At 40.6% G+C, this 24,727-nt stretch overlaps 2 protein-coding genes across 2 annotated transcripts in view; one reads left to right on the top strand and one right to left on the bottom strand.

Moving 5' to 3' along the window:
• Positions 1-11,022, bottom strand: part of PPP2R2C (protein phosphatase 2 regulatory subunit Bgamma) — a 201,649-nt gene extending 190,627 nt beyond the window's left edge. Inside the window, exons 1-2 of the mRNA XM_072861598.1 lie at positions 10,818-11,022; positions 10,498-10,578 (exon numbers count right to left, since the gene is read on the bottom strand). Coding sequence (XP_072717699.1) covers positions 10,498-10,578; positions 10,818-10,833 — 97 coding nt within the window. The 5' untranslated portion in view covers positions 10,834-11,022. The remainder of the gene's footprint in view (positions 1-10,497; positions 10,579-10,817) is intronic.
• A 3,359-nt stretch (positions 11,023-14,381) lies between these two features.
• MAN2B2 (mannosidase alpha class 2B member 2) overlaps positions 14,382-24,727 on the top strand; it is a 33,017-nt gene continuing 22,671 nt past the window's right edge. The window contains exons 1-3 of the mRNA XM_072863000.1: positions 14,382-14,553; positions 18,139-18,285; positions 22,033-22,138. Of these exons, the coding sequence (XP_072719101.1) occupies positions 14,425-14,553; positions 18,139-18,285; positions 22,033-22,138 (382 nt within the window). The 5' untranslated portion in view covers positions 14,382-14,424. The remainder of the gene's footprint in view (positions 14,554-18,138; positions 18,286-22,032; positions 22,139-24,727) is intronic.

Here is a 24,727-nt window from a genome sequence, read left to right as displayed (position 1 = left end):
CATACACAAGAAGTAAAATAGAGCCACATAAAACCTGTGAGTCAAATGCGGGAGGGTACCCACAGAAATAGCAGCATGCAATGATCTCACTAAAAGTTTGGGGTTTGCAATCTTCCTTTATTTGTTCAACTTTTTAACCACAGGGTTTTAGTACATGCTTTCTTTCAGGTATTTGATGAGAGGATGTATATATACATTTGTCAGATGCTTTGCAGCTTCTTCGTAAGTGAGTGTGCTTTGCAAGTGTGACAGGGCTGTCAAAGTCAGTATTGCCTAGCCCCAGTCAGCACAGGCATTGCTCTGGGTACTTTACAAACATGCAGTAAAAGAAAGTGATTTCTGCCATAAGAGTACTGAGGACTGACATTTGATGTGTAATATAGGTCACGAGCTGCTACAGAGACTCACCTCAGCATAGGAGAGAAAGACAGACAGCCTCTTACTGCTACTAGAGGTGTTCTTTAGCAGAGCTGATATGTTTCATGGTAGAATCAAGAAGCTCAAACTTTGAGGTCAGTTTCCTTGACGTAAAATAATTCTTTTTACTGTTTCCCCACTAGTACATTTTATGTTTTGACATCATCAGGAAAAAAAGAGTCAGTCCTTTAACATATCTCTGTGTATTTTTGAAATTGTCACTGAACAATTATGGCTCTAAAATCATCAGATTAGAAATCGGAAGTACCAAGTTAATATTGCAGTATTTTTAAATTGAAATAAATTGCATTGCATAGTTGCTACTTCCAGAAAAGTCAACATAAGTATTACCTTTTAAGTAAGATTTTTATTTATTGTGGAGGAGCACGAGGAGAGGGGGAAATCAAAAAGCAACATAAAGTCACAAAGTTCCTGAGGCACGGTGGCACTTCTCTGAAGAAACATCAATTCACAGCTACACTCTCAATGCACTTGGCCGACTCACAAGGTCTCCTTAGCTTCCACTTAGAAAAGGTGGACGTTCCACTAGGTCAAGTGTTCTTAGGGAGCAAAATCTCTAAGAAACCCAGGAAAAGCAGTCAAAGTGAAATATGGCTGTGCTTTCCTGGTTTAGAATAGAGGAAACAGTATGCACTGAAAGTAACAGCTTGCCAAGCTTAAGAAACAAAAAAATCTGTTCACAGGAAAAAAACACATTTTGAATTTTTCAAATTGTAATGCAAGAAAAATAAGAATTATTCTTAAAATGTGAGCTCATTCTTATTTTAAATTGATTATATCTACTTTGCATACTATTATCAAGGACTCCAAGTTAGGGCTTCTTGCAAATAAACAAAATCTGAAGCATGGGGTATTGCTAGAATAAGCATATAATTTCAAAGCAGAGTTTATAATGCTAACACAAGAGCTTATTAGAGAAGCTTCAAAAATAAGAGTTATCTGATGGACAAAAACAGATATCAACAAACAACAGCCTCCATATTAAAAATTTCAAAGATCATGAAGGTTACTCAATAAGACAGATCTAACAAGAAACCATTAAGTCTTGCAAGAGTAACACCTTCACTTTGCATCTTTGAGTCTAGTCATAACATAGGAGTTCACTCTGGGTATAAAGAGAAGGAATATTAACATCATTCATATCTCTCAAAGAAACTGGGTTATTTCCGTTTCAGGATTCCAAGACTCTGCTAAATATGGTAATTAGTTATGGCAGTTGTTTGAAATGGAAATGCACATCACTAACAATGCAACCATCCTAAATAGTTTTACAACTCCCTTTTGAATGATACATGCCATCTCTATGAATAGAACGTCAACTCAATGGACCCTGTTAGTGTCTAGACATAATTACCTCCGAATTGAATACATCATCTTTAACTGATGTATTAATTTAACATTAATACCAAAATGGTTCCAACTAAAATAATAGAACTGTCTCTTGCAGCATACTTACAAATATTTTGTAGAAATTACATAATACGATAGGTGGAGAAAGATTTATGAGGTTAATGTTTTGCATATTCCTGCAATCAGCCCAACTGTCAACTCTATCCGCTGTGACCTGAGCCTCTATAAAATGTGCTTGTAAATAAGCATAGCCAAAACATCTGGGGAACATATGTGTTCTGAAAAGAAATTGCATTTAATGGAAGACTTAAAAACATACAAATAGTTCATCAGCTTTAAGAACATACAAGTATCTTAAAATATTATATATTTGAACTACAATAGCCATGTATCACACATGTGCAAAATATTATATATATAAAACAAACAGTATTTATTTATGCACTTATTCTGAAACCTCCTGGAGGAAGAAAAAGTCAAACATATGTACATTGATCTAACTTAACTTTCTTTGACTTTTATACAAATCTTGCATGAAAATAAGAAAAAACTGCATGTGTGTGCATACGTTTGTGTGCATGTAAAAAATACATAAAGAATTTTCAAAAGTATTTCACAAAATAACTCAAAATAGGTGACAGAGTTCTTCATGGTGGTACACTTAACTTTGGGAATGTTGTACACGACTTTTTAATGCAATGTCTGAATGCTCTAACAGAGCAGTTTGCATATATAACCTGAAGGCCACATGACAATACCACGTGTAGGCATGAATGGAATCCAGTGGTACTTTCCATGAAAGCAGTCGTATTTAGAGATTTACTAACTGGAAATCGGAAGTAAGTCAACAGCAGGATACTACCACATGCAGCAGTATTCAATGCTGATAACAAATGAAATGCTTCATTCTCACCCGTCAGTGGCACTGCAAGGACTTTTACTATCCTGTACTTATCTCCAGAAAAAGAAGGCTCCAATGACACCTCAAAATTCACATGAAATGTATAAAGGTGATTACCCACAAAGAAATAAGCAGCACAGTGCTGTATTCACTCTTCTTGATGAAAAACAAAGACAAGCTTCATAATACTAAGAGCATCCTCCTTAGCTCTTACGACAAAAAACAGGGAACATATTATTCAGTTGGAAAAAAGACTCACCTGTTTCTCAGTACTCTTAGGAAACGAAGTCACATCACTGGATCAGTTCTTAACACAAAATGACCAACAATAAATATGGAGGTATTATAGCTTTGACACGATTTATCATTATAGAAGGTAGGAATCTAGAGTTCCACCAACCAAGGAAAACCAGAACCTAGCTAAATCATGCACTTCAAAATATGTCCAGAAAAGTCTGGTCTCCTTCCTGACCATCAGTACAAGTTTTAATAAGTACATGTTATAATGCCTTCTCCCAGTACCTCATGCTCCTTTACTTTTATAGCCCATAAAGGGTACATTAACTCACTATAAATTGCATTGCAGTTCTAAAAAAAAAAGAAAAAAGAGAGAGAGAAAGCGCATCGTAGTGTGCACATTAGTTTTGTTATTTTACTTATATATTGCTATTTTGAAAATACTATCTGTATCTGCTTACTGGGACAAACAGAAGAAACACCCCTTACACAGAAAAAAATAGTAAAATGGCCCAGAAGCCACCTACATCTCAGATGGAGTCGCACTGAGGAAGGCCAGCCACCACAAAGTTCTTCCTGCATGCTACAGAAAACATCTATAAACATCCATGACATGCTAGTCAGAAACATCTATGTTTAAAAAGACTCACCAGATTAAATAAAAGGGACTGCAATCATTATATCAACCAAACGTTTTAGCGTGTTATACAAAACAAAATGTTTAAAGACAAACACTGAACTGATACTGAAAACTGAAGGAAATCAAAGAACTAAGTCTCTAAGGATGTCCTTAGAAATCAGCAGTCTATGAACTGAGTGACCAAAAAGACATCATATGAAATCTCTGGATTCAGTCTTAAAAACAAAACAAAACAACAACAAAAAAATCCATGAGGGGTTTTAAAAGGGACTTCGTCAAGTTCAAAACTGCTAGAAATTTATGAGGTAGCTCCCTCTTCTGGATCACCAAACAACGACAATTCAACTTCAATGGCAAGATGCAGAATTTGGCTAGTAAATAATACCTTTCACTATTTTGATAGGACAAGGGGTAATGGCTTTAAACTGAAAGAGGGTAGATTTAGATTAGCTATAAGGAAGAAATTCTTCCCTATGAGGGTGGTGAGGCACTGGAACAGGTTGCCCAGAGAAGCTGTGGATGCTCCATCCCTAGAAGTGTTCAAGGCCAGGTTGGATGGGGCTTTCAGCAACCTGGTCTAGTGGAAGGTGTCCCTGTCCATGGCAGGGGGGTTGGAACTAGATGGTCTTTAAGGCCCCTTCCAACCCAAACCATTGTAGGATTCTATGATTTTGGGGTTTTGTCATATACCATTAGGGGATCACACAGAGACTTACAAAGATGCGAGCTACTGACCATTATTTTGAGTAAGGAGTTTATATCTGAGTAGCATCCTCAGAGAGAAAGGTAGTTGAAACCCCTGAATAGTTTGATATCATTTTGGAATTTTTTCATCAGACATGCAAAAGAAAAGATATTGACTTCTGCTTTAAATCTCTCTGCATTTTACTGAAAAATGCATTTTACTGCATTTTACAGAAAAGAACTTATAAATAATAATATTAAAAACAGGTCACTCGCCCACCTGTATGGCCTGCAGTATGACTTCTGAATTCATATTTGCAGAAGTTAAGCTTCTGGGTTGTAATTCGTGAAACAGAAGAATCTTATCTTGGAATTTCCTTCAGCTTTGACAGGTTCATACAGAAAAAAACTGCACAGTAGGAAAAAAATGCTCTGCACATCAGCTATTCAGACATTTTCCAAGACAGCTTGGGCAATTTCTGCACACGTTTGTAAACTGGAATTGGAAAGATCAGAAAATGGGTACTCTCTACCCCTATATAAAACTCAGCTCCATAAAGGAACCCTGGCTTTCTGACTTGACCTATAATGGAAGAGGAGGCTTTGTGAAGACCTAGTGATTTTTCTGCATCTCAGCTGGAACCACAGGCAATTCTATACTCTTTAAATTGCCCATCACTATTCAAGTTGAATGATAATGTTTGACTTAAATGCAAAAATTAGTCTAAATGGCAAAGTTGTGACCCCAATGCAATCACTGTTTACTTCAGCAGTGTTATTATTTACAGCAGTGTTATTATTTATATATTTATAAATAATATATATTATATTATTTATAAATTAAATTATTGCATATTTAATTAGAAAGAGGGAGCATAAAAGATGTCCCTGTTAAATTCTGGACTAGATAACTTGAAAGCATGATTTTTGACTTGCTAATACCCGCATAATGAGGTGCACAACAGTGTGATTTCATCTTTCATGATATGTATACTGACTGCATCTTAAAGGATTCGGCCAACTGAAACACCCAAGGAAATTCTGATCATTCAAGCATGGATAAAACCAAAATTGCCAGGAGTTATTTGGATGGAACTGAAAGGATCATATAAAATGGTAAGCCTTGTAGACCTGGAAATAGTGAGAGACAGAGGGAAAAGAGCTAAGATTTGCTGTGCAGGCACCTGCTGCAAATGGCAGACTTCCAATGACACAGAGGGGAGACCCCTTTGCTAGACTCTGCAACAGTCAATGGACTGAGACCCCTCCACAATCTGCTTAGCAGAGAGAAGAGTTACAGGGACAATGGGAAAGTACAACCGAACCTGAGGAAACCAACAGAAAGTAGAAAACCCGACTGAGTATGTAAGTAAAAATATTAAAAAGGGACAGACTAGAAGGAAAGAAAAAGGATCAATGGGACATTAGAGAGCAAAAAGGCAATTGGCTGAAGACCACATCCTGGAAACTGAGATGATGAAGGCTGCAACTTCTGGCATCAGAGCCAGATAATTACCTAAACAAGTACAGCATGTTAGAGGGAGTGAGTGGAGTCCTTGAAAAGGGCAGGAAAATCTGAAAACCTGGTTTAAAAAAAAGCTTAGTCTGTTTTTCAAGCTTCATCTAAACAGCAACACCACTTTTCAGGTTACTGAAAAGGAGCTAACGTCTTCAGTCAGATATTTACAAAAGAAAACAATTAACGAAGTGTTAACAAAGTATTTGTTTTATGGTCAAATGACACTTAGTGAGTCTTAGAAGAAAACACACTCTAGCACCCATATTAAGTTCCAATAGAAACTCTATGAAAGCAAGGATTTTATAAATCATTGCAATTAAATAATCTTAATGTACTTAATTAATTTAATCCATAAAAATCAAACCAACTCTTAATCAAAACACAAAATTAGGAAACAACAAATGAGAAATGTAAATATGCCAGTCACCTTTTCCTTTTCATAAGAAGTACATACACTTTCCAGTATTTTACTGTAATTCAATAAGTTTTTTTATAGTCATCTACTGAAATATTTGAATGAAAGATTCTTACAAAACCCATGCCATGTATAAACAAAGACTCCATAAACAATAGATTAAAATACCACAAAATGGACTACTATTGTAGATAAGTATCACTACAAGTAAAGCTATCATTTGGATAAATATAATTTCAGTATACATTAATCCTTCCTCTTCGTCTATCATGCTGAACTTTTCATATTGAAACTAAACGTCAGATTGTGCAGCAACAAATAGAAGTATAATCAAATATCCACATTTTCTTGTAGAGAGTCATTTACTGGGTCTGGTCTTACACAGCCACATATAATGTCATAATGGGAGCAAAGTATGATGATAACACTTTTCAGACAGGAGCCCTTTCCCTGCGCTGCAGCAGCTCCCAGACATCAGTGAGAGTTAACCAACCAAACACCAACATAAGTGACTGTAAAATAAAGAGGGATGAAATACAAGGAGTTGCTGAATGTATAAACAGGGATGTATGAAGTAGGACTGGAATAATAGTATCATCCACATACATGGCATCAGAGGGTATATTAGGGTGCACGCAAGCCCTGGGACACACCTTGCAGTGCTGTATGCAAGCTAGTAGCGTCCTAAATGTATGCTGGGGTGAGACAAGGGGTATATCAGTCCCTTCCAAGCACCCTGGCTTCCTTTGAAGAAACCCAGAATTGTGGGGTGCAGAAAAGGCACAGTTCACTTCACTAAATCTCCAAATTGGACAACTAGGAGCCCAGAACTGTAAAGCACACCCCTCCAAATAAGGCCTCTTGGAAATACAACATCCATTTGTGGTGATCATACTTCACAAGAAATGCTGGCACACTGTGAAGTGTTAAGAAAAGAGCTGCTACCGTGTCTTTTCATAAGATACCAAGGAAAAAATCAATTGTTTGGTTCAGTCAAAAAACAACTGAGATGTGAAAGCATCTATGAATGGAGACTTCCTATTTAATTAGGCCATACTAATGAAGGCATGACGCACAAGGACCTTACTTCAGTTGTAAGCTTGTGCAATCACATTGCTTTCCATGGAATTCCTGTAATAATGGAAAAGACAGTATTGAATCAAATTCAGACTTGTCTTCGATTGAAAACTACAGAAAGCTATTGGAGGTAAACCTGACAGTGATTAAATTCATATTCATCAGTTCACAAGTCTTCTAGTTCCTTCAAATGGTACATTATTCAAACGTACCTCTACAACAAAATAGTATATTATCCATCTTCTCAATAAATCTCTCTTCAAATTACTCAGAAATAAAAGAGAATGTTAGAGCAGCATAAGGTAACAGGAAAGTTCACATCACAATTCACAAGGCACTAATGTTAACAGGGCTTTCAGACATACCAGAGCATAAAGTTACAAAACGGATGAAAAGAAAATTTACACTGTGAACCAATTTCAAGTCTCTGACGAGCTAACTTTAAGAGTGAAAACTAAAAATATGATTTTTGACTCAATCTTTTCATTAACCATATAATCATTACTGAATGTAATGCTATCTAGAATAACATAATGCCAGCTTAGAATTCACAGCATAAAATACTTCAAACATGCTTTAACTTATACAAAGTTTGCAAGAAGTTAACGTGATTTGGAACTTGAAGCAAAGGTTCTGGAATAAGCAGTCCTGCTAACAGTCCACCAGATGGTCTGGACAAACAGTACAAGATTTGACTTTTCAGAAGTCTCAAGTACTAACTGCTTAATACCTGACATTCAGCTTCTATAAAAATCACATCCTTAACTTCTATATTTCATTTTGCTAGCCTGTAAATGGATACTCTAATACTGTTCTTCATACAGCTTTTGTGAGGCTGCACTTAATGTGAGCAAAGTGCTTTGAGATCTTTAGCATGAATAAAATATATTTGGCACTTAGACATTAATTATAGAAGTAGCAATATTTAAAATAGGTTTTTGTTTCAAGGCAGGAAGACTAAATCAAACATGATTATCTTGGCTTTGATTGTGATGTTTTACTTACTATGCTCTATTTTTCCTTGCATTTGAAATATGCAATTTTGCTTTTCTGTTATGTAAATGAATGTTTTTCATCTAACACATCTATTTTTGGAAAAAGAATAATTTTCTTTCCTAGTCTAAGACAGAAATGTTGCAGAACAAAAAAAAAAATCTGCATTGGAAGTCACAGGAACAATCCATTTTAAGCTAAGGATTCTGTTTGGCTCTGTGTAATTTAAGTTATTTTAGAGGCAAACTTCAGCAAAGGAAAGGGTTTGGACTTAATCCAAAACACTGGCATGCAAAAGAGGTCAAGCAACCTGCCATAGTGGTCCTTTCTTTTAAATGTTGTTTTTCACTTCTGCAAAGTGTGCTGATTATATTGCCGTATGTGTTCCTAGATATCAGTGGCATTTAATAGACAACATGTATTCTGGAAAATGTATGTCACAGTTATATATAATCCTATTAACATAAACAGGGTTTACTACCTGCAAATGACTTTGACTCTACAGCTTATGTGACCAAATTACACTGCTTCAGCCTGTTTCCTGTTCTCTGAATTTCACATATTCCCATGCTGAGTAAAGAAGAGAAAACACGTAAGGTTTCCATGTAAGTCATGAAGTAAAATTGGGCATCCATAAATTGCCAGTGTTAAAGAGAACTGAAGTCAGGGTTAGCAAACGAATTTTAAAAAATTATGCCATGTGATAAAAGATGACCCAAAAAATCAAAGGAGTAAAACACCTGTTGAGAAGAAAACATTATAGTCTCAAAACAGTGCTGAAACACTGGTATTTACCCAGACAAATAAGGTTAAGAAGCATATTCTACTCATTCAAATCTTTAAATGAAAGTAAATGCCAACCTAAAGCTTGTTTTCAACATTTTATGATGCCTAAGAAATGCTGTCACTCACTCATTACACTCCCTCACACGGATGTAATTTCCACCCCCACCTATCGTCATCACATCTGGTTTGGTATGCAGTTTCACCAAAAAAAAAAAAATTAATCTAGGCACAAAATCACAACATATTTTATTTTGAGAAATGCTTTAGTATGCAAGTGTGTGTAATTACACACTATTAAATATACCTTGAAATATAAACCACCATGGAATAATTGGGAGGAAAAATTAAACTTACTCCAAAGCTTTGATCAAGATGTAGCTTATTATTAGTACACTGGGGTTTAAAATCACTTCTCAAACAGCAGAACACAAGACATAACACAAAACTTCACATCCCACAGAATCACAGATAATAAAGCTAAAAGAGACCCCAAACAGGTAGACTATCTACCTGCCCCAAGGCAAGATCTGTAGCTTTATTGCTTCAACCCATGTTTGTGAAACAAACCTTAAATACCTCAAGTGAGTGAGATTTCATTGTCTACCTACCCCATATATTCTAGTGCTTCAATGCTGAAAAGCTTTCCCTAATGTCTAACCTGAAGCCAATCTATTACAGTGCGTCACTTTCCTCAGCATTAGAAAGTTTTTCAGTCCAGCTGAACTTGTGATGCATTTTAAGCCCTTACAAACAGTAAATGCACTCCCCTCAGACATGCATAACACCAACAGACCAAAACGTGGAGATGAGGTCCTAGCTCCACTTAACTCACTGAAAACAGGCACTGAAATATACTCACGGACACTGCACAGTATGCATCTGGCATACTGGAAAACATAGGTAGACATCTAAGTTTAAATACTCTGCATGTTCAAAATCATATGTGGTTCAGAGACAGAGGGAAGACTTTCTTGCCCTGGCACCCAAAGGCTGTTCCTTTTCTGATCACAGAATATTAAAAAATTAAACTTTCCAGGTTACCTCTCTCTTCAAAGTTAAGGAGGGGAAAAAAAAAAAAAGGCCAGAAAACTTTCCAGCAGGTACTACACAGCCTCCCTCACACCAGTAGCCACCAATGCCAAGGCCAAGAGGACTGATGCCACCTAGGCTGCTAGCTGCGAAACCCGACTTCTGCCAAAAAAACAAAACAAAACCAGGCAAGACACTTACACGAGGCCCGGCACACACAAACCATCGGCAGCCACCCCTTGCCAGCCCACCTCCCCTCCTGCGCTGGGCCCATGCGCCATCTTTGCCACCCCACAGGTCCCACGCCCCGGGCGGCTGCCATGTTCTGCCCCAGCCGCCCTCCCACCAGCGAGCCGTGTTTCTCCACGTGCTGCCAGCCAGGGCAGTGGCCAAGGGGACGCGCCCCACCTCAGCACCCCTGTACTCACCTTCAGAGACCTCAAACTCGGCTGCTCCATTGAGCTGGTAAAGGCACCAGTCAACCGCGCTCTCGCCTGGGGGGCCGCCAACTGGGCAGGGAGGAAAGGCACAGTCAGTCGGGGGCACCCAGGGCCCCTGACCCAGGGCCCCCGACCAGGCACAGGCAGTCGGGGGGAGAGGGCTGAGGAAGGGAGAAGGGAAAGAGGGCGGTGGAGGAGAGAGACAGAGCCGGAGGAGTGGGGAGGAGAGATGGAGGGGGCAGAGGAGGGAACGGAGGGATAAGAGGAGAGCAGAGAGGGCCGAGGGAAGGGGGAGCGTTTCCAGATACCCTGCTTGTGGGACATGTGTGTTGCCCTCCGAAAGGCGCCCAGTGCTCTGAACTGTTACTTGCTTTGCTCCCAGCGCCGGCAGCTCGGGGCGCCTCCTCCTCCTTCTCCCAGCGGAGCGGGCGGCGCAGGCAGCGGGCGCTGCCTCGGGGCGCTCAGGGAGCCGGGGGAGGGAGGACGGGAAGGAGGGAAGGCTCCGCCCGAAGCTCCCGGCGGAGGCGGCGCAGCCTCGCCAGGACCCGCCGCGCCCGGCACCGCCGGCCCTGCCGCGGCCCCAACAGGTGTGAGCGGGCGCGGGGTGGCCCCAGCACCGCGGCGGGGGTCCGGGGGCTGCCAGCGGGGCCGCTGCCAGCGGGGCGCCGCGGGCTGCCGGCGGGGCTGGGCGGCCGCTCTGCCCGAGGCGAGCCCCAGGCACGGCGGCGGCGGGATGCGGCGCCACAGCCTGGCCTTCCTCCCGGCCTCCCTCCGCGGCCCAGAGTAGAGGCTCCTCCCTGCTGTTGGTTCAACTTCAGTCGTGAACTCCCCATCAGGTGCCGCCGGCTGCGCCGTGTCCCTCCAAGTGCCTCAGGCACACTGCCTGCGGTGCGGCCAGCCGAGCGTCCACGGGTGGGTATCCCCAGCTGTACCAGGAGCTTGGACACACAACCCCTGGAGAACCCCACACACCCGGGCCTCGCCAGCATCACCCATGCTAGCATCCGTATGGTCTCTCCCAGCTCAACACACCAGGTGCCGGCAGCTGTGTTTTCATCACGACATTCACCTCAGTTCTCTTCCCATTCCTAGGCTGTGTAGGCTATCTTACGGATAAAGGCTGCAAATACCACGTAAATTGTCAGGTTTTATATACACTGAAATCACTGCAAGGCTAGAGAGTGGTTTTCATCTAGTCCGTGGACCCCTGTGGATCCACAAACTGTCTTTACAGCATCCATGAGAGGGAAGTAAAAAAGCAAACACGTTATCAAGTAGGCTTAAGTGCTCTGTGTAGTGACCTCTGCCTCCACTGGAAAATGTTTAGGGGAACGGCAAGTTTTAAAACACTGAAACAGTCAGCTAGAGTGAACTTATGTTAACAAATGCCTTTATGCTTGGATTCTAGACATCCACCCCAAAAACACCACAGGAGGGAAATGCAAAGGTATGTTAATTGTTCTGTTCACCAGGTAGCTTTCTTGGTATTTACTTTAACAGGATTGTGATTGCTTAGCTTATAGCTGGCAGCATCCTGCCTACATCTTCTGTCTTTTTGAGGTGACAGTGTCAGAGGCCCACATATAGCACAGCTCATGTCAAAGAGAGCAAACACACTTTGTACGGGCAGATGAGAAAAGCTTAAGAAATAATACAGGAAGACTATAATCAAGCCATACTATGAGATTAGGAGCCAACAAGAGGATAAAATACCAATGGAGGCAGCTGTTACGGCACAGTTACACTGGCTCCTCCATCTAGCTTTTTGCTATTTGTGAAATGGTATGTAAATGGTGAGAAAGCATTATTTTCAGCATAAACTCTACTTGATATACTACATTCATCCCTTTTTGCAACAAGTGGAGACCTTCCTAATGCCTTTAGGTGCATAAACTGTGGGCAGTTTCATTCAATTTTTCCTAATAAAAGTATTCTGTTAAAATATTTATATTCTTCTCCACTGCATCCAAGACAGTGCCACACTGTGGCCTTTGTGAAAGAATAAGGAGGACAATTACACTTTCTGAAGGAAATAGGTTTAAAATGGGAGTAATGTTCTGCAAACATTCTCAGCTACTTTTAGAAACAAAGCAAAACACCAACGCTTAAGCTTTCCTGGGAACTTCACCTAAATTACAAAGACCATAATGCCTTCTGGGGTAAAAGAACACCAGTTCATTTAGACTGTGTATATATATCTCTAAACCATATGTTTGCTGGATGCGCACTAGCTTTCTTGGAACTGAAAAGGTTTAAGCTGATGATTTGGGGAAAAAGAGAGTATCATAGAGCTGTATTAAAGTAAAGCTTCATCCAGCTGCTTACAGTGATACTAACTCCCCCAACAAATTACCTACAGACCTTGATTGCTCTTCATAACAATGTATTATCATAAATAAAATTAACCTTAGCATTCCAGTGTTAGCCTCTTCTTTTTGGAGAAAACTCTAGTCTACCATGTTAATTAGCAAACAAGGGCCCTGTTCTGGGAGAATCCATTCATGTTAGATTTAATTTTTATAAAATGTAGCAATTTTATGCTGTTCAACTCAGTATTACTGACTTACATCGCATTTTTCATTCTGGACTTCAAACATTTACAAACTGTATATGTTAAAAAATTCACCCAGTTTGGCATGTAATGCAGCACGCATTTTTTTTCCTTCTAATATGAGGGGATAGATGCAAATCAAATTTACAGTGTGTGATCTGTTTCTACAGGTATCTTGAATATTGAGATGGGTTATTTTGCACCCAAGTGCCAGGTAGTCCAGTATGAATTAATCTATTACTTTTATCAGTGTAAGTCTGTAGACACACACTCTTAAGCTATTTGTGATTGTTTCTTTCCAAGAGATGACTGGTTTAACTAGGTTTGGAAACTAGCAATGCTAAATCAACAGACAAACTTGAAGGTGAGAGCAGGTGCCACCTTCATCTGATGTCCTTTACTTTCGCACTGTTGTAAATGAGCTAGAGTTTGGTATGATATTTTTTTGTCATTTCAGGATTGTAATGTTGTTAAAAGCATGTAATTTACTCAAACTAGAACTGAAGCAATGCAGTCAAATTATACTACTGTGTATTTTAAAGAGTCAAGTTTTAAAAAAGAGCTTAAACTATTTGGGCTTTTAATATCACAATGATAGATTGGGCAGAGCTGGTGCAACTGCAGACAAAACTTTCGAGCAGATTGTTTGGGCTACATTACCCTGTAACATTTTTTAATTATGCGTTGGATTTTTTTCCTTTTCAGCAGGACTTTATGCAGACACAAGAATCTACCTCTTCAGTTCACAGCACAGGGTCCATCTCTTGCTAGCAGTGATAAGACGAGTCATAAAACCAATTTAAATGGGATCAGAAGGTCAACCACATAAAATAAAATTTAATCTTGCTACAACTTCAAACCTTCAAAGATGCAGACAATAATCCATAATGAACCCTGAAATAAAGAGCTTGCGTTCAATTCAAAAGAATTTCCTCAAAAAAACCCATAAGGATTTATAGTCGTCCGAGATGCAGAAGTCAACATTTCTCTGAGCAATCTAGTTTTATAAGAAAACCAGCCCCAGAGCTACCAGCAAGAGCCACCAGCACCTCCCGGGGGCTGTGGTTTTAAGTGGCGCTCGCACCCTGCTGTAGGGACCTCAAATACCTGCCGAGCAGCTCGGGGCCAAGACAAAGTCACCCCTCGAGCCCCGGAATCCTCTCGGCTACAGGAAAACTGCTGTAGCTTTTTCGTTTCTTCCCCTAACAAAGCAGCTCCTCTCGACGAGCGGCCCTGACGCCTCCGGGCGGTGAAGATGGTGCCGGCGCGGCAGCCGCTGCTTCCCCGCCCCGGGGCCGCCGTGCCGGGAGGCGGTGCCGGGCCGGCGGGACGCGGAAGTGCGGCGGGGAGCCCGCGGAGCCGCCATGCGCCCCCCGCTCCTCTTCCTCCTCCTGCTCTTCAGCCTCCTCCCGCGGGCCGGCGGCCGGGGGCAGCTGAGGGCCTTCGTGGTCGCCCACAGCCACATGGACGTCGGCTGGGTTTACACGGTGCAGGTGGGGTCCCCTGCGGAGCGAGGCTGGCCGGGGCGGATAACGGCGCGGCCGCCTTCCCCCTGCGGCGGCCCGGCGGCTGCTGGGGTAGGGGCGGGCTCGTCGGCTGGCGGGGCTGAGCCTCTCCGCTGCCCGACCTCAGCTCAAGCTCCCTGTGCGCCTTCAAGCTTGCAGAACTGCCCGGAGTCGTGTAACGCTGGCTGCGGGGGGTCTGCCCGCTCCTGTCCTAACACCTGCCCGCCTGCAGAGATAAATCCTGTTAAGGTGCATCTCCTGCCCGAAGGCTGTCCCGGAGTGTGCTCCATCACCTCGTATTTCGGGATCCCGACGCTTCTGCAACATTGGAGGCGGCATGGTTGGTTAGCTTAGGAGCTGTGCCCATGAATGTTGGGGTTGCGTGTGCCTGTGTTCTGCAGGATGCTCCTGACAGATTTTTTTTTTTTAAAGGAAAATCTTCAATCTGTGTGATGGTGTGCTTTGATTATGTGGCAGATTTTCTTGGTCTTTTTGTTTATCTTGTTACTAAGCCAAAACCCCAGGAAAACTTTCTGTCTTTTCTTAGAGAGAAGAGCAGGATCCCAGGTCCTTGATGGCTGGGGTGGGGTTGGAGCCTAGTGCTATGGAAGTGTAGTAGCAAAGTAATTTTTCCTAAATAAATGAGATGTAGAGCAAAATAAATCAGGTGGGGCATTAATACCTTTTATATTTGTTAGTCAAAATCCTGAATTATTCTTCATTAGTATGAATTTCTTTCACTTATGTGAAAGATGCTGTGGATACTTCATTTGATAGAGTGATATGGCATCAGATGTTTAAGAGTAACTGTAATAAAAAAGAGCTAATGGCTCGCCAAGGAATCTCTGCTGTGCATGTATTTTGTCTTCCCTTTTTAGGAAAGATTAGTGGATTTTTCCTTTAATACTTCAAACTCCTACTCAGAAATTGCATAAGAGAACACAAAATTAATTTTTATTTTGTGTCCAGTTAGTGGTCGAAGGTCTCTTCCGAGAGAAATGAAACACGTAATTATCTTCCTTTTTTTTTTTTTTTGAGAAGATGCAATGGCTTGAAGCCTCAGTTCCTCTGCTATTAAATCACAAGCATCAGCAATTCCTGCAGTCAAAAACCACAGAGGCTACCTGTGGATCCTTTCAAATGTTTCTGTAGTCAAGTGAAACCTAAAGGTAACTCTCTGTGGGATACTCATGTGATCCCAACCTATTTTACATTCTTGGTTTGCTTAGTTATTAGGTTTCACTCATGACTGACAACATTCTAATTTTTAGTGTTTCATTTCTCCATTTATAATGTGAAAAATAAGCATTTTACTTATGATATCAGAACAGCAATCTTCATTGTGTGCTGGAAATTATAGTATTGCTGGAGAATTCCCGCACTGGATGTATAATAAAACTTTTTTTCCTCTCAAAGCAAGCTATCTGTTGCAATCTGATAATAGCAGTGGTACCATAATTTACGTGAGATTTGGCATCTCACTGATGTATCTTGCCATAGGTGCGAAAGACACCTCATCCTTGTCTGGAATGCAGTACAAAATAATTTTTACATCATGGTAGAAGCTTAAAATCTATATTTAAATAAGTAAAGTCTTACCTGATTATTTATACTGGGTCACTGCTTATTGTTTCAGAGTATCTCATTAGCTGAGAGAGAATATGAATTGGAAAGAGAATTCTTACTGTTGCTTGCAAGTATCCTGGTTTGTGAGAACAATTATTTTCAGTTCCCACCCAGACAACTGGGGTTTATAAACTTTGCAGAATTGGGTAATATCTTACTGCTTAGTTCGGTGTAGTTTGAGTCAGAATAAAGACTGGCTTGCCTTAGTCTCCAAAATACCTCAAGAAAATATTTTCAGTAAGTTATCACACAGAATATTTTGTTATTATATTAAATTTGAAAAGTCCTTGTTCAGCTCTGAAAATCTAGTGTACTCCACTTAAGTATTAAGAACTAAAATTGAGCCTGATGTTGTAATCATTGTACATATACTTGGATTTTAGGATGTATTGTTTGTAGCCAATTGCCAGTGAAAAATGAAAATTCCTTAGCAATCATTTGAGCGTGTCACTGTTGAGTATTAGTAAAACTTAAAAGCTATTTCCTTCGTTAAAATTTCACATTGTATTAAGCATCTAATCATGATCTTGATTTCAAAAACCTCTTAAGAACCGATTGAGAAATCATTGAACAAGTAATTATTTAGATAAGCACTACAGTATTTTAAGCCATTCCTCCTACACTCAAATGTTTTCCCTTTTCTAATGACACTTTACCATTTTTACAAAGATAGCTGGATTTCAGTTGTGGAAAGCAAGGAGTTAGGAAAAGTTCATTTCTGATTTGGATCACATCATCCCCTTCTTATTTCAAAATGTGATTTTCATGTAGGAAACTTGCCTAAATTAAAACTGTGGGTTCATATTTTACATATCATTCCCATTAGTTTTTAGGTGGGTGAGAGATCTGTCAATCACTTTCAGATGTGTATGTATTGTGGTGTGCATTCTTAAGCAAGTACCAGTAGTTTAAGTAGAAAAGTGTTATGGTTAGTGTTAAAATAGCTGTGCTATAGCATGCAGATAACTTTGTTGCAAGAAAACACAGACATTGCAGGACATTCTAGGATCTCTGCTGTTGTCTTCAGACATTCTATATCAGTTTGAAATTAAGTAAAGGGTGTAAGACTGGATGTAGTCAGTAGAAGTTGTTCTGGTAAGGCTAAGTGTACATAAAATACCTTGATGCGTGCAACTTTAAAATTAACGTGATGTTGTTCATTTGGTACCATATCATAGTATGTAACAGTGTGATAGGTTATTCGGTGGATACAGCTGTCATGTTTGCATTCCAATGAAATCCATAGGCCTCATTCTGGGATACAAGTGGCTTTAGGAATGGCATAGACAGGATAGATGCACAAATTCTCACACTGCATGTTTCTACATCAACAGTCAAACTCATTCTGAGTCCTTTGCCATTTTGGTTTTACTCTTATCCTAAAACATCAAGCAGAATTAAGTTATTTTTCATGACTGAAACTTCTAGGGCCATAATAGTATAATTGACAGTATATGTATCGCTGTATTATCCTGGCAGTGCACACCCACAGCACAGAGTGATACTCGTGCTGAAGAAACAATTCTGATAATTCAGGCTATCAAAAGAAGAGCAGAAATGGAAGAATAAAGTGTGCATGTAGGTTTTTTAACTATGGTGGTGCAAAGTCTTATCATTCATGACATTGTTGATTTAAAGTAAGCAATGAGGGACAGGGTAAGCTGTTCCCAGTGCATCAAAAAGAAAGCTTGTATTGATGTCTGCTCATCGTGGGGGAAGCTACACTATGATCTAGTCAGGTCCCCAGTCAGAGGATGTATTTTGGAGCAGAAGGGCCCACAGGCTGTACGTAACCAGAGAGAACTTCGTCTTTCTGAGCATACAAAGGAAGCGTGCCACAAATGTGAGGTATTTGATCTCTCTCTTCTCAAGCCCAATGAGTGTTCAAAACAGCCCATTTAATATGGGCAAAACAGAGAGTTTATTTTCTATTTCTTTTTTTTTCAGGAAAGTATGCATGCTTATGCAGCAAACGTCTACACATCTGTTGTAGAAGAGCTAATGAAAGGAAAGCAGCGCAAATTTATTGCTGTGGAGCAGGAATTCTTTCGACTCTGGTGGGATGCAGTAGCCACAGATACGTACAAGCAGCAGGTAAGTTCTACCAGAGCCAAACTTCCTGCTAACAAAGAATCCACGCTCTTTTCAGGGGGCAAGGAGGGGCAAAGTACTTTACCATTTGCTTTTTACGCAGGTCTTGTGTAAGCTGTCTCTGAATCTGGTACTTCTTATGAAGGGACGTTAACTCTAAAGGCAGTTGCAAGAGGTTAAAACCCCAACTATAGATCACAGCGGTAGGAGGTAGTAACCTTTGCACTGAAGACTCTTTACGCTTTCCAATTCTTGTTTCATCGGTGACTTTCTTATTTGGGGGCACGCTAGTGTAAGATGTGGGTGATTCTGAAAGAGGCTGTACCAATATCTGTTAAACATCTGAAGCTTATGAACTGCTGCCTAACACTGCTCACAGGAAGGAACTTTTTTTCTTTTCAGTTAAGTACTGCTCAAAAACCTGCCATTTGTAAACAAGGAAAATGCAGCAAAGACGTGACTATAGATTCAACAGCAATAACTGTTTCTTGGGTTTGTTTATTTATAAGCTGTCATCCCTTTCAGTCTTCAGAGCTTTAATTTGAGGATTTTTTTTTCCTAGTAAAGACATTGTAAAGTTTTATTTGTCATTTCTTCTTTCCTCTGGCATGAAACAAACATGCTGAAATCAAAGACTGGGCTGGTAGCCTAGCAGCTGGTCATGTGTTGCATTGCAGTGCAAGATGTTTAAGTTTTGAACCCTAAAACCAGAGGGTGTAGAGGTGCAGCTTCTCATAGGTACTCACTCAGGACTCCATGGTCTGTTTTGTTACCAGGGTCCAGCAGCATATTACTTACAGTACTTTACATTTCAGTTTGTTTAAAGTGTCATGTAAAAAAGACACCTCTTCTTTGTTGTTTTTTTTTTTTAAGCTAGTCCTTCAGTAAATTCTGAATTTTCTCTAATGTTTAGTATTTAAATAATAGCTTACGACCTCTGTGCAGCTGACCTTTGTATGAGAGGTTTTGCTGTGTATAGGCAGTTCACTGTTTTTATGTGGGCACTGTGCCCATACTTGCCTGTTGCAGAACAATTTTCTTGTCTTTTTTTAATTAGAAAACTGTACTGTAAGTCTGGGGTGGGGGAATTAAAGAAAATAGCATAGGAACTACTTTGTTCAGGGACAGAAGAGTACTCTAACTTTCTAAGGTAAGTTGATCTTATTTCAAGTATGTTATGGTGCTGTAACCCAAATATAAAGTAAAGCCCTGTGTTTCTAATATCTGTTCTGGATTCCGCATAATAGCAAGAAGAGTAAATGTGTATCACATTTGACCTCAGTAGTGCAAAACTAGTATATATGATTCAGCCTTTAATTTCCTAGCCTAATTACTGATAATTGTTGCTTTTATGCATTTTTAGTCAGTTCTCTAGTTACTTTATAGTTGCTTCTCTGAAAATTAAAATTATTAAAAACAAATTTCTCCGAATCCTGTGTGTCAAACATTTAATCTCTAATGTTTAAGAGCTATGATGCTTGCTGATTAAGTGACGTGTTTTTAACATGAGCAAGTTGCAAATATTGGGCCTTGAAATTAGGTCACTTTGGCTACTGTCCTGCTTTTTCCACTTGAACTCTAGCATTGCATTAATGACTTTCTGTAGTACAGGATCTCTGGTTTTAATTTTGCCGTTTTTTTCTTAATTTGGTTTTGTACTTGGAATACAGGATTTAATTCTAGTTTCTTTTGGAATGTCGGCTTTGGATTAGAGTGGTAGCATTAAAAACTAGTAAAAAGTACAGCCTGGGTACTGAAGCTGATTTTACAATTCAGATCAGAATATGCAGAAGTGAAATGTATTGCAGCAGTATTCAGCCAGATATGAACCTCTTAGTTCTCAGTGCATGTTATTTCCACAATATTTTCTTACGTGAACCATTCCTGTCGCCTTACCCTGGCTTGGTGTCTGGGTGTTTTTAAGAAGGGGAAAAAAGATGTGTAACCACTTCTGTCTGGTTTGTAGGGGTGAGTTGATGTAAGGATAGTAGTAGTTGTCCCAAGGACTGCAGATATGTTCTAGTACCGTAGCAGCCTGCTGCTTGTAGTACTTCTGTGTCTGTTTCCTTGGTTCCTCTTTCCTTTTGCCCAGTTCTGGTCAGCAAAAGTGCTTGTCATTAAGGATATTGTTTTCTTTTTTTTTTCTAGGATTGGGTATTATTTAAATTACTTTAATTATTTTTCTTGTGTTTTCAGCCTCTCAGTGGTTCCACAAAACTTACATTAAAAAAAGTTTCCATGGCCCAGAGTTTGGATCAGAGGTATCTTTTTTGGACATCTATCCAAATAGGGAATAATAGCCACAGATGCTTTTCATGTAGGTCAAGACCAGTTCTGTGCTGACACCAGATATGTTATCGGGTCTCCCAGCATGCTAATCAGTCACCACAGTCGGCTGGAACTAATTTATGAATGCTGAGCCCTGAAGCGTTTTCACAACATTGTGAAAGAGAGGAATGATTATAATCAAAATTGACAATCTGGCATCGTATCTGAGCAGACATAGGGGCATTCACTGAAGGTTCCTGGGGAAATAAACATAATAGCTCTGGAATTGGCATCCATCTTAAAAAAAAAAAAAAAAAGGGGGGGGGGGGGGGGCTAGAGATTAAAATACATATTTATACAAACTTTCTTTGTTGGAAGCTTGAGGTATCTTTGAAGTTCTAGGTAGTGAAGTAGCTATAATAAAAACAGGAGACTCCCTAACGCTTCTAGAAAGGGACACAGACTGTTACTCCCTCCTTCCAAACACCCCCCCAACTTCAGCCAGCACATTTGCTGAAAGTTGTACTTGTTGGCATACTTGTTTCTAGTGGCTGAAATTAAAACAAACAAACCAAACCAACAACCAAAAAACAAAAAACCAAACAAAAACCCACAAACAAACAAAAAAACCCCAGAAAAACCATGAACGGTTGAACAGGTCATAATATATTGACAGTTTTTAAACTAGGAAAAAGAGACCAGAAATGAAGGTTAGCATTGGGTTTATCAGGCAGGCAAACCTGCTACATGTGGAATAACTATTTTTTAATAAAGCATTTTGTCTCTCACAAGTTGAGCAACCTGTCCATCCTCTGAAGGCAAGGTAGATGCATACAGAGTAGAAGGGATGTGTTTATGGCCCTGGTGTGATGGCACACTCAGTCTCCCTCCTGGATCCCACAGATCTCAGTCTCCAAACTGTTGCAGAGATAGACTAAAGGAAACCCCGGGACCCTGGCCATTAGTGCTTGTATGGGGTTGCATATTGTTCTCTCATCCAGCCACCCAGTGCCTTTCTCAAGTCAAGACAGATGCGGCAGGAGGAAGAATTTGGGAGAAGCACTAGTATCTTCTGTTTTAATCCTCCAGCTCTAGTTGCCTTGAGGCAGGATCCTCGGCTGCTGCCAGTGCAGCGTATGGGGACGAGTCTGGTGTTTAGATAGTCTAAAGGGGTGGTAACAGCCGTACTGAGAAACACCAGAAGGTCAGGGTCTACCTGGCAGCGCATCCTTCGTGCTTGCTACCTGGTTTCAGTGTAAGCTGGGTAAATCAATGTGCTGTGCAGCACATTGGTATGCTTTTTGCCCCTTCTTCTTTTGATAGTACTCAGTACAGACAGCCTTTTATCCCACTTTTGTCCTGGATGCCTTCTTGACAAGTGTTGTGTCTAGGTAGTGTGCTGTGATCCGAAATGAATTTGCAGCCTTTTTGGATAAGACTGAAATTATATTTATGTTCTGTGTCTTCATTTCAATATCGTAGGTCCATCAGTTGCTTCAGGAGGGACGACTGGAATTTGTCATTGGAGGGCAGGTGATGCATGATGAAGCTGTGACACTAATTGATGATCAAATTTTACAGTTGACGGGTACGCATATTGCCATTTAACTTTTATTTTTCATTGTTATGACCTTGGGGGTTTTGTTTGTTTTTCATTTTTCCACCCAAAGATTGATACGATTTTCTTACTCATTAAGAACTGATTAAAGCATCTCTTATTTTTTAGTTGCTGGTGGGTTATCTGTATAAAAATCTTTGCTTTTAAAAAACCCAAACACAACAGTTCTGCAGGAAGCAGAAGCATTACTGATAGCTGGCTTGCAGTTTAATCAATGTCGGTTATAAACTCCTTTGGAGCAGGCCTTTTTTTGTGTGTCTGTGTGTGTTTTTGAGAGCTTAAGCTCCTGGGAAGATAGTTACAGTGAAACTGAAGGTATGAAATGTTCTGGAAGAAAATACCTGGTAGCAATTCAGAATGTGGGGAGGTTGTATTGTTTAGGCAAAGTCTTCTGCAGAACTCTCCTAGTTTTGGCTGGGATAGAGTTAATTTTCTTCCTAGTAGCTGGTATAGTGCTGTGGTTTGGATTTAGGATGAGAATAATGTTGATAACACACTGATGTTTTAGTTGTTGCTAAGTAGTGCTTACACTAAGTAAAGGACTTCTCAGCTTCCCTTGCTCTGCCAGGTGCACAAGAAGCTGGGAGGGGGCACAGCCAGGACAGCTGACCCCAACTGCCCAAAGGGCTATTCCATACCATATGGCATCATGCTCGGTATAGAAACTGGGGGGAGTTGGCCGGGGGGCAGCAATCACTGCTCAGGGACTGGCTTGGTCAGTGGATTGCAATAGGAACATGCTGGTCTGAATATCCCAAGGATATTCAAAATTCTCAAGAGCTATAGTAATTAGTCTGGAGGAGAAGGGGAAGATAGAGGAAGATCCCTCCCCCATAGGTTGGCTCTCCGAGGAGAAAAAGTAAAAAGTGTAATTATTATTAATTTCTGACAGATGGCTCCTGAAGTACAGAGGTGTCGGCAATGCTGAGTACAAATACCAGACTGATCTCATGACCAATAATTTTATCATACCATAAGCCAGTGTTACACAGTACAGCAAAGCGATACCCTTAATCTACCTCCCAGAGTTGATAAACAGCACATGAATACTAATAAACAGTATAAACGGCAAATAAGGTGTTACATACACAACTCTGAGAACAAATACAACAACTTTGAGAGCAAATAACTCAACACGGTGACCAGCGACTACTAAACTAATATAATGAACGCTTATAACAAATTTGTTTTAACACGCTCTGGTCAGACCTGTCGTTATCTCAATGCTTCGGGCCCCACGCTGGGCGCCAAAAAGGGCTGTCATGGTTTAACCCCAGTTGGCAACTAAGCACCTCATAGCTGCTCGCTTGCCCTCCCCCCCCACCCTGGTGGGATGGGGGAGAGATTCGGGTGGGGAAAAAAAAGGTAAAACCCGTGGGTTGAGATAAAGACAGTTTAATAGGACAGCAAAGGAAGAGAAAATAATAATAAAAGAATATACAAAGCAAGTGATGCACAATGCAATTGCTCACAACCCGTTGACTGACGCCCAGCCAGTTCCTGAGCAGCGATTGCTGCCCCCCAGCCAACTCCCCCCAGTTTCTATACTGAGCATGACGCCATACGGTATGGAATAGCCCTTTGGGCAGCTGGGGTCAGCTGTCCCAGCCGTGTCCCCTCCCAGCTTCTTGTGCACCTGGCAGAGCAGGGGAAGCTGAAAAGTCCTTGATTGAGTATAAGCGCTACTTAGCAACAACTAAAACATCAGTGTGTTATCAACATTATTCTCATCCTAAATCCAAACCACAGCACTATACCAGCTACTAGGAAGAAAATTAACTCTATCCCAGCCAAAGCCAGGACAAGAACATGGGCCATAGAATGTCACTGAGGTCAGCTGAACTTAGTTGAAAGACTTGCTTGATGAAGAATCCCCAATTTGTAATCATTACCTGCAGCCTCTGTTAGAAGGAATAGGTGAATATTTCCCAGAGATGCACCGTTTCCCATTTTAATCTTCTAGCTTCTGCTTCCAGCTGTTTGTATGTTACACCTCTCCATCTGATGGTTTAAAGAGTTGTTTGGTATTTAGGTTTATCTCCATCTGGTTAATGAAAAAAGAAACAGGATAAATCATGCCACCACTGTGCTGTAGATGCCTGTAATATGCCATGAGGGAGTAGCATGCTTTTTTGGGGTGGGAGGGGCTGTATTAGCACCAGCTGTCTGTCATGGCTGATATAAACCCTGCCTGTTTCAGGGACAGTAAAGGGTCAGAAAACACTTTTATCATTTGCTGAATCTGACTGCGCAGCACCACTGGCCTTGTTCCTTGCTTGTCAGTGTTTATCAGGAGCGAAGGGCCAGGAGCTGCTTTTGTATCTCAGTGAGTCACCACATCACTCTCTGGCCAAGAGGAGGAGAGGGGATGAACATTTTTTTTTCTCATCTGACTCCTGTGTTTAAAGGTCGTTATACAGGCTTAGTACACCAAACCCAGGACTTCTTCAAAGAAAATACTAATATTGACTGAAGCGTCCTTTCATTAAATGCAAATACAGCTTTTTCTTTCATTGGAGTTAGCTGCAAAAAAGCATTATTTCTAATTTAGTATTTCCT

This window comes from Ciconia boyciana, chromosome 5, assembly GCF_034638445.1.
Source record: "Ciconia boyciana chromosome 5, ASM3463844v1, whole genome shotgun sequence".
In the NCBI taxonomy this organism is placed as follows: Eukaryota; Metazoa; Chordata; class Aves; order Ciconiiformes; family Ciconiidae; genus Ciconia; species Ciconia boyciana.
This window is presented reverse-complemented; position numbering and strand designations above follow the sequence as displayed.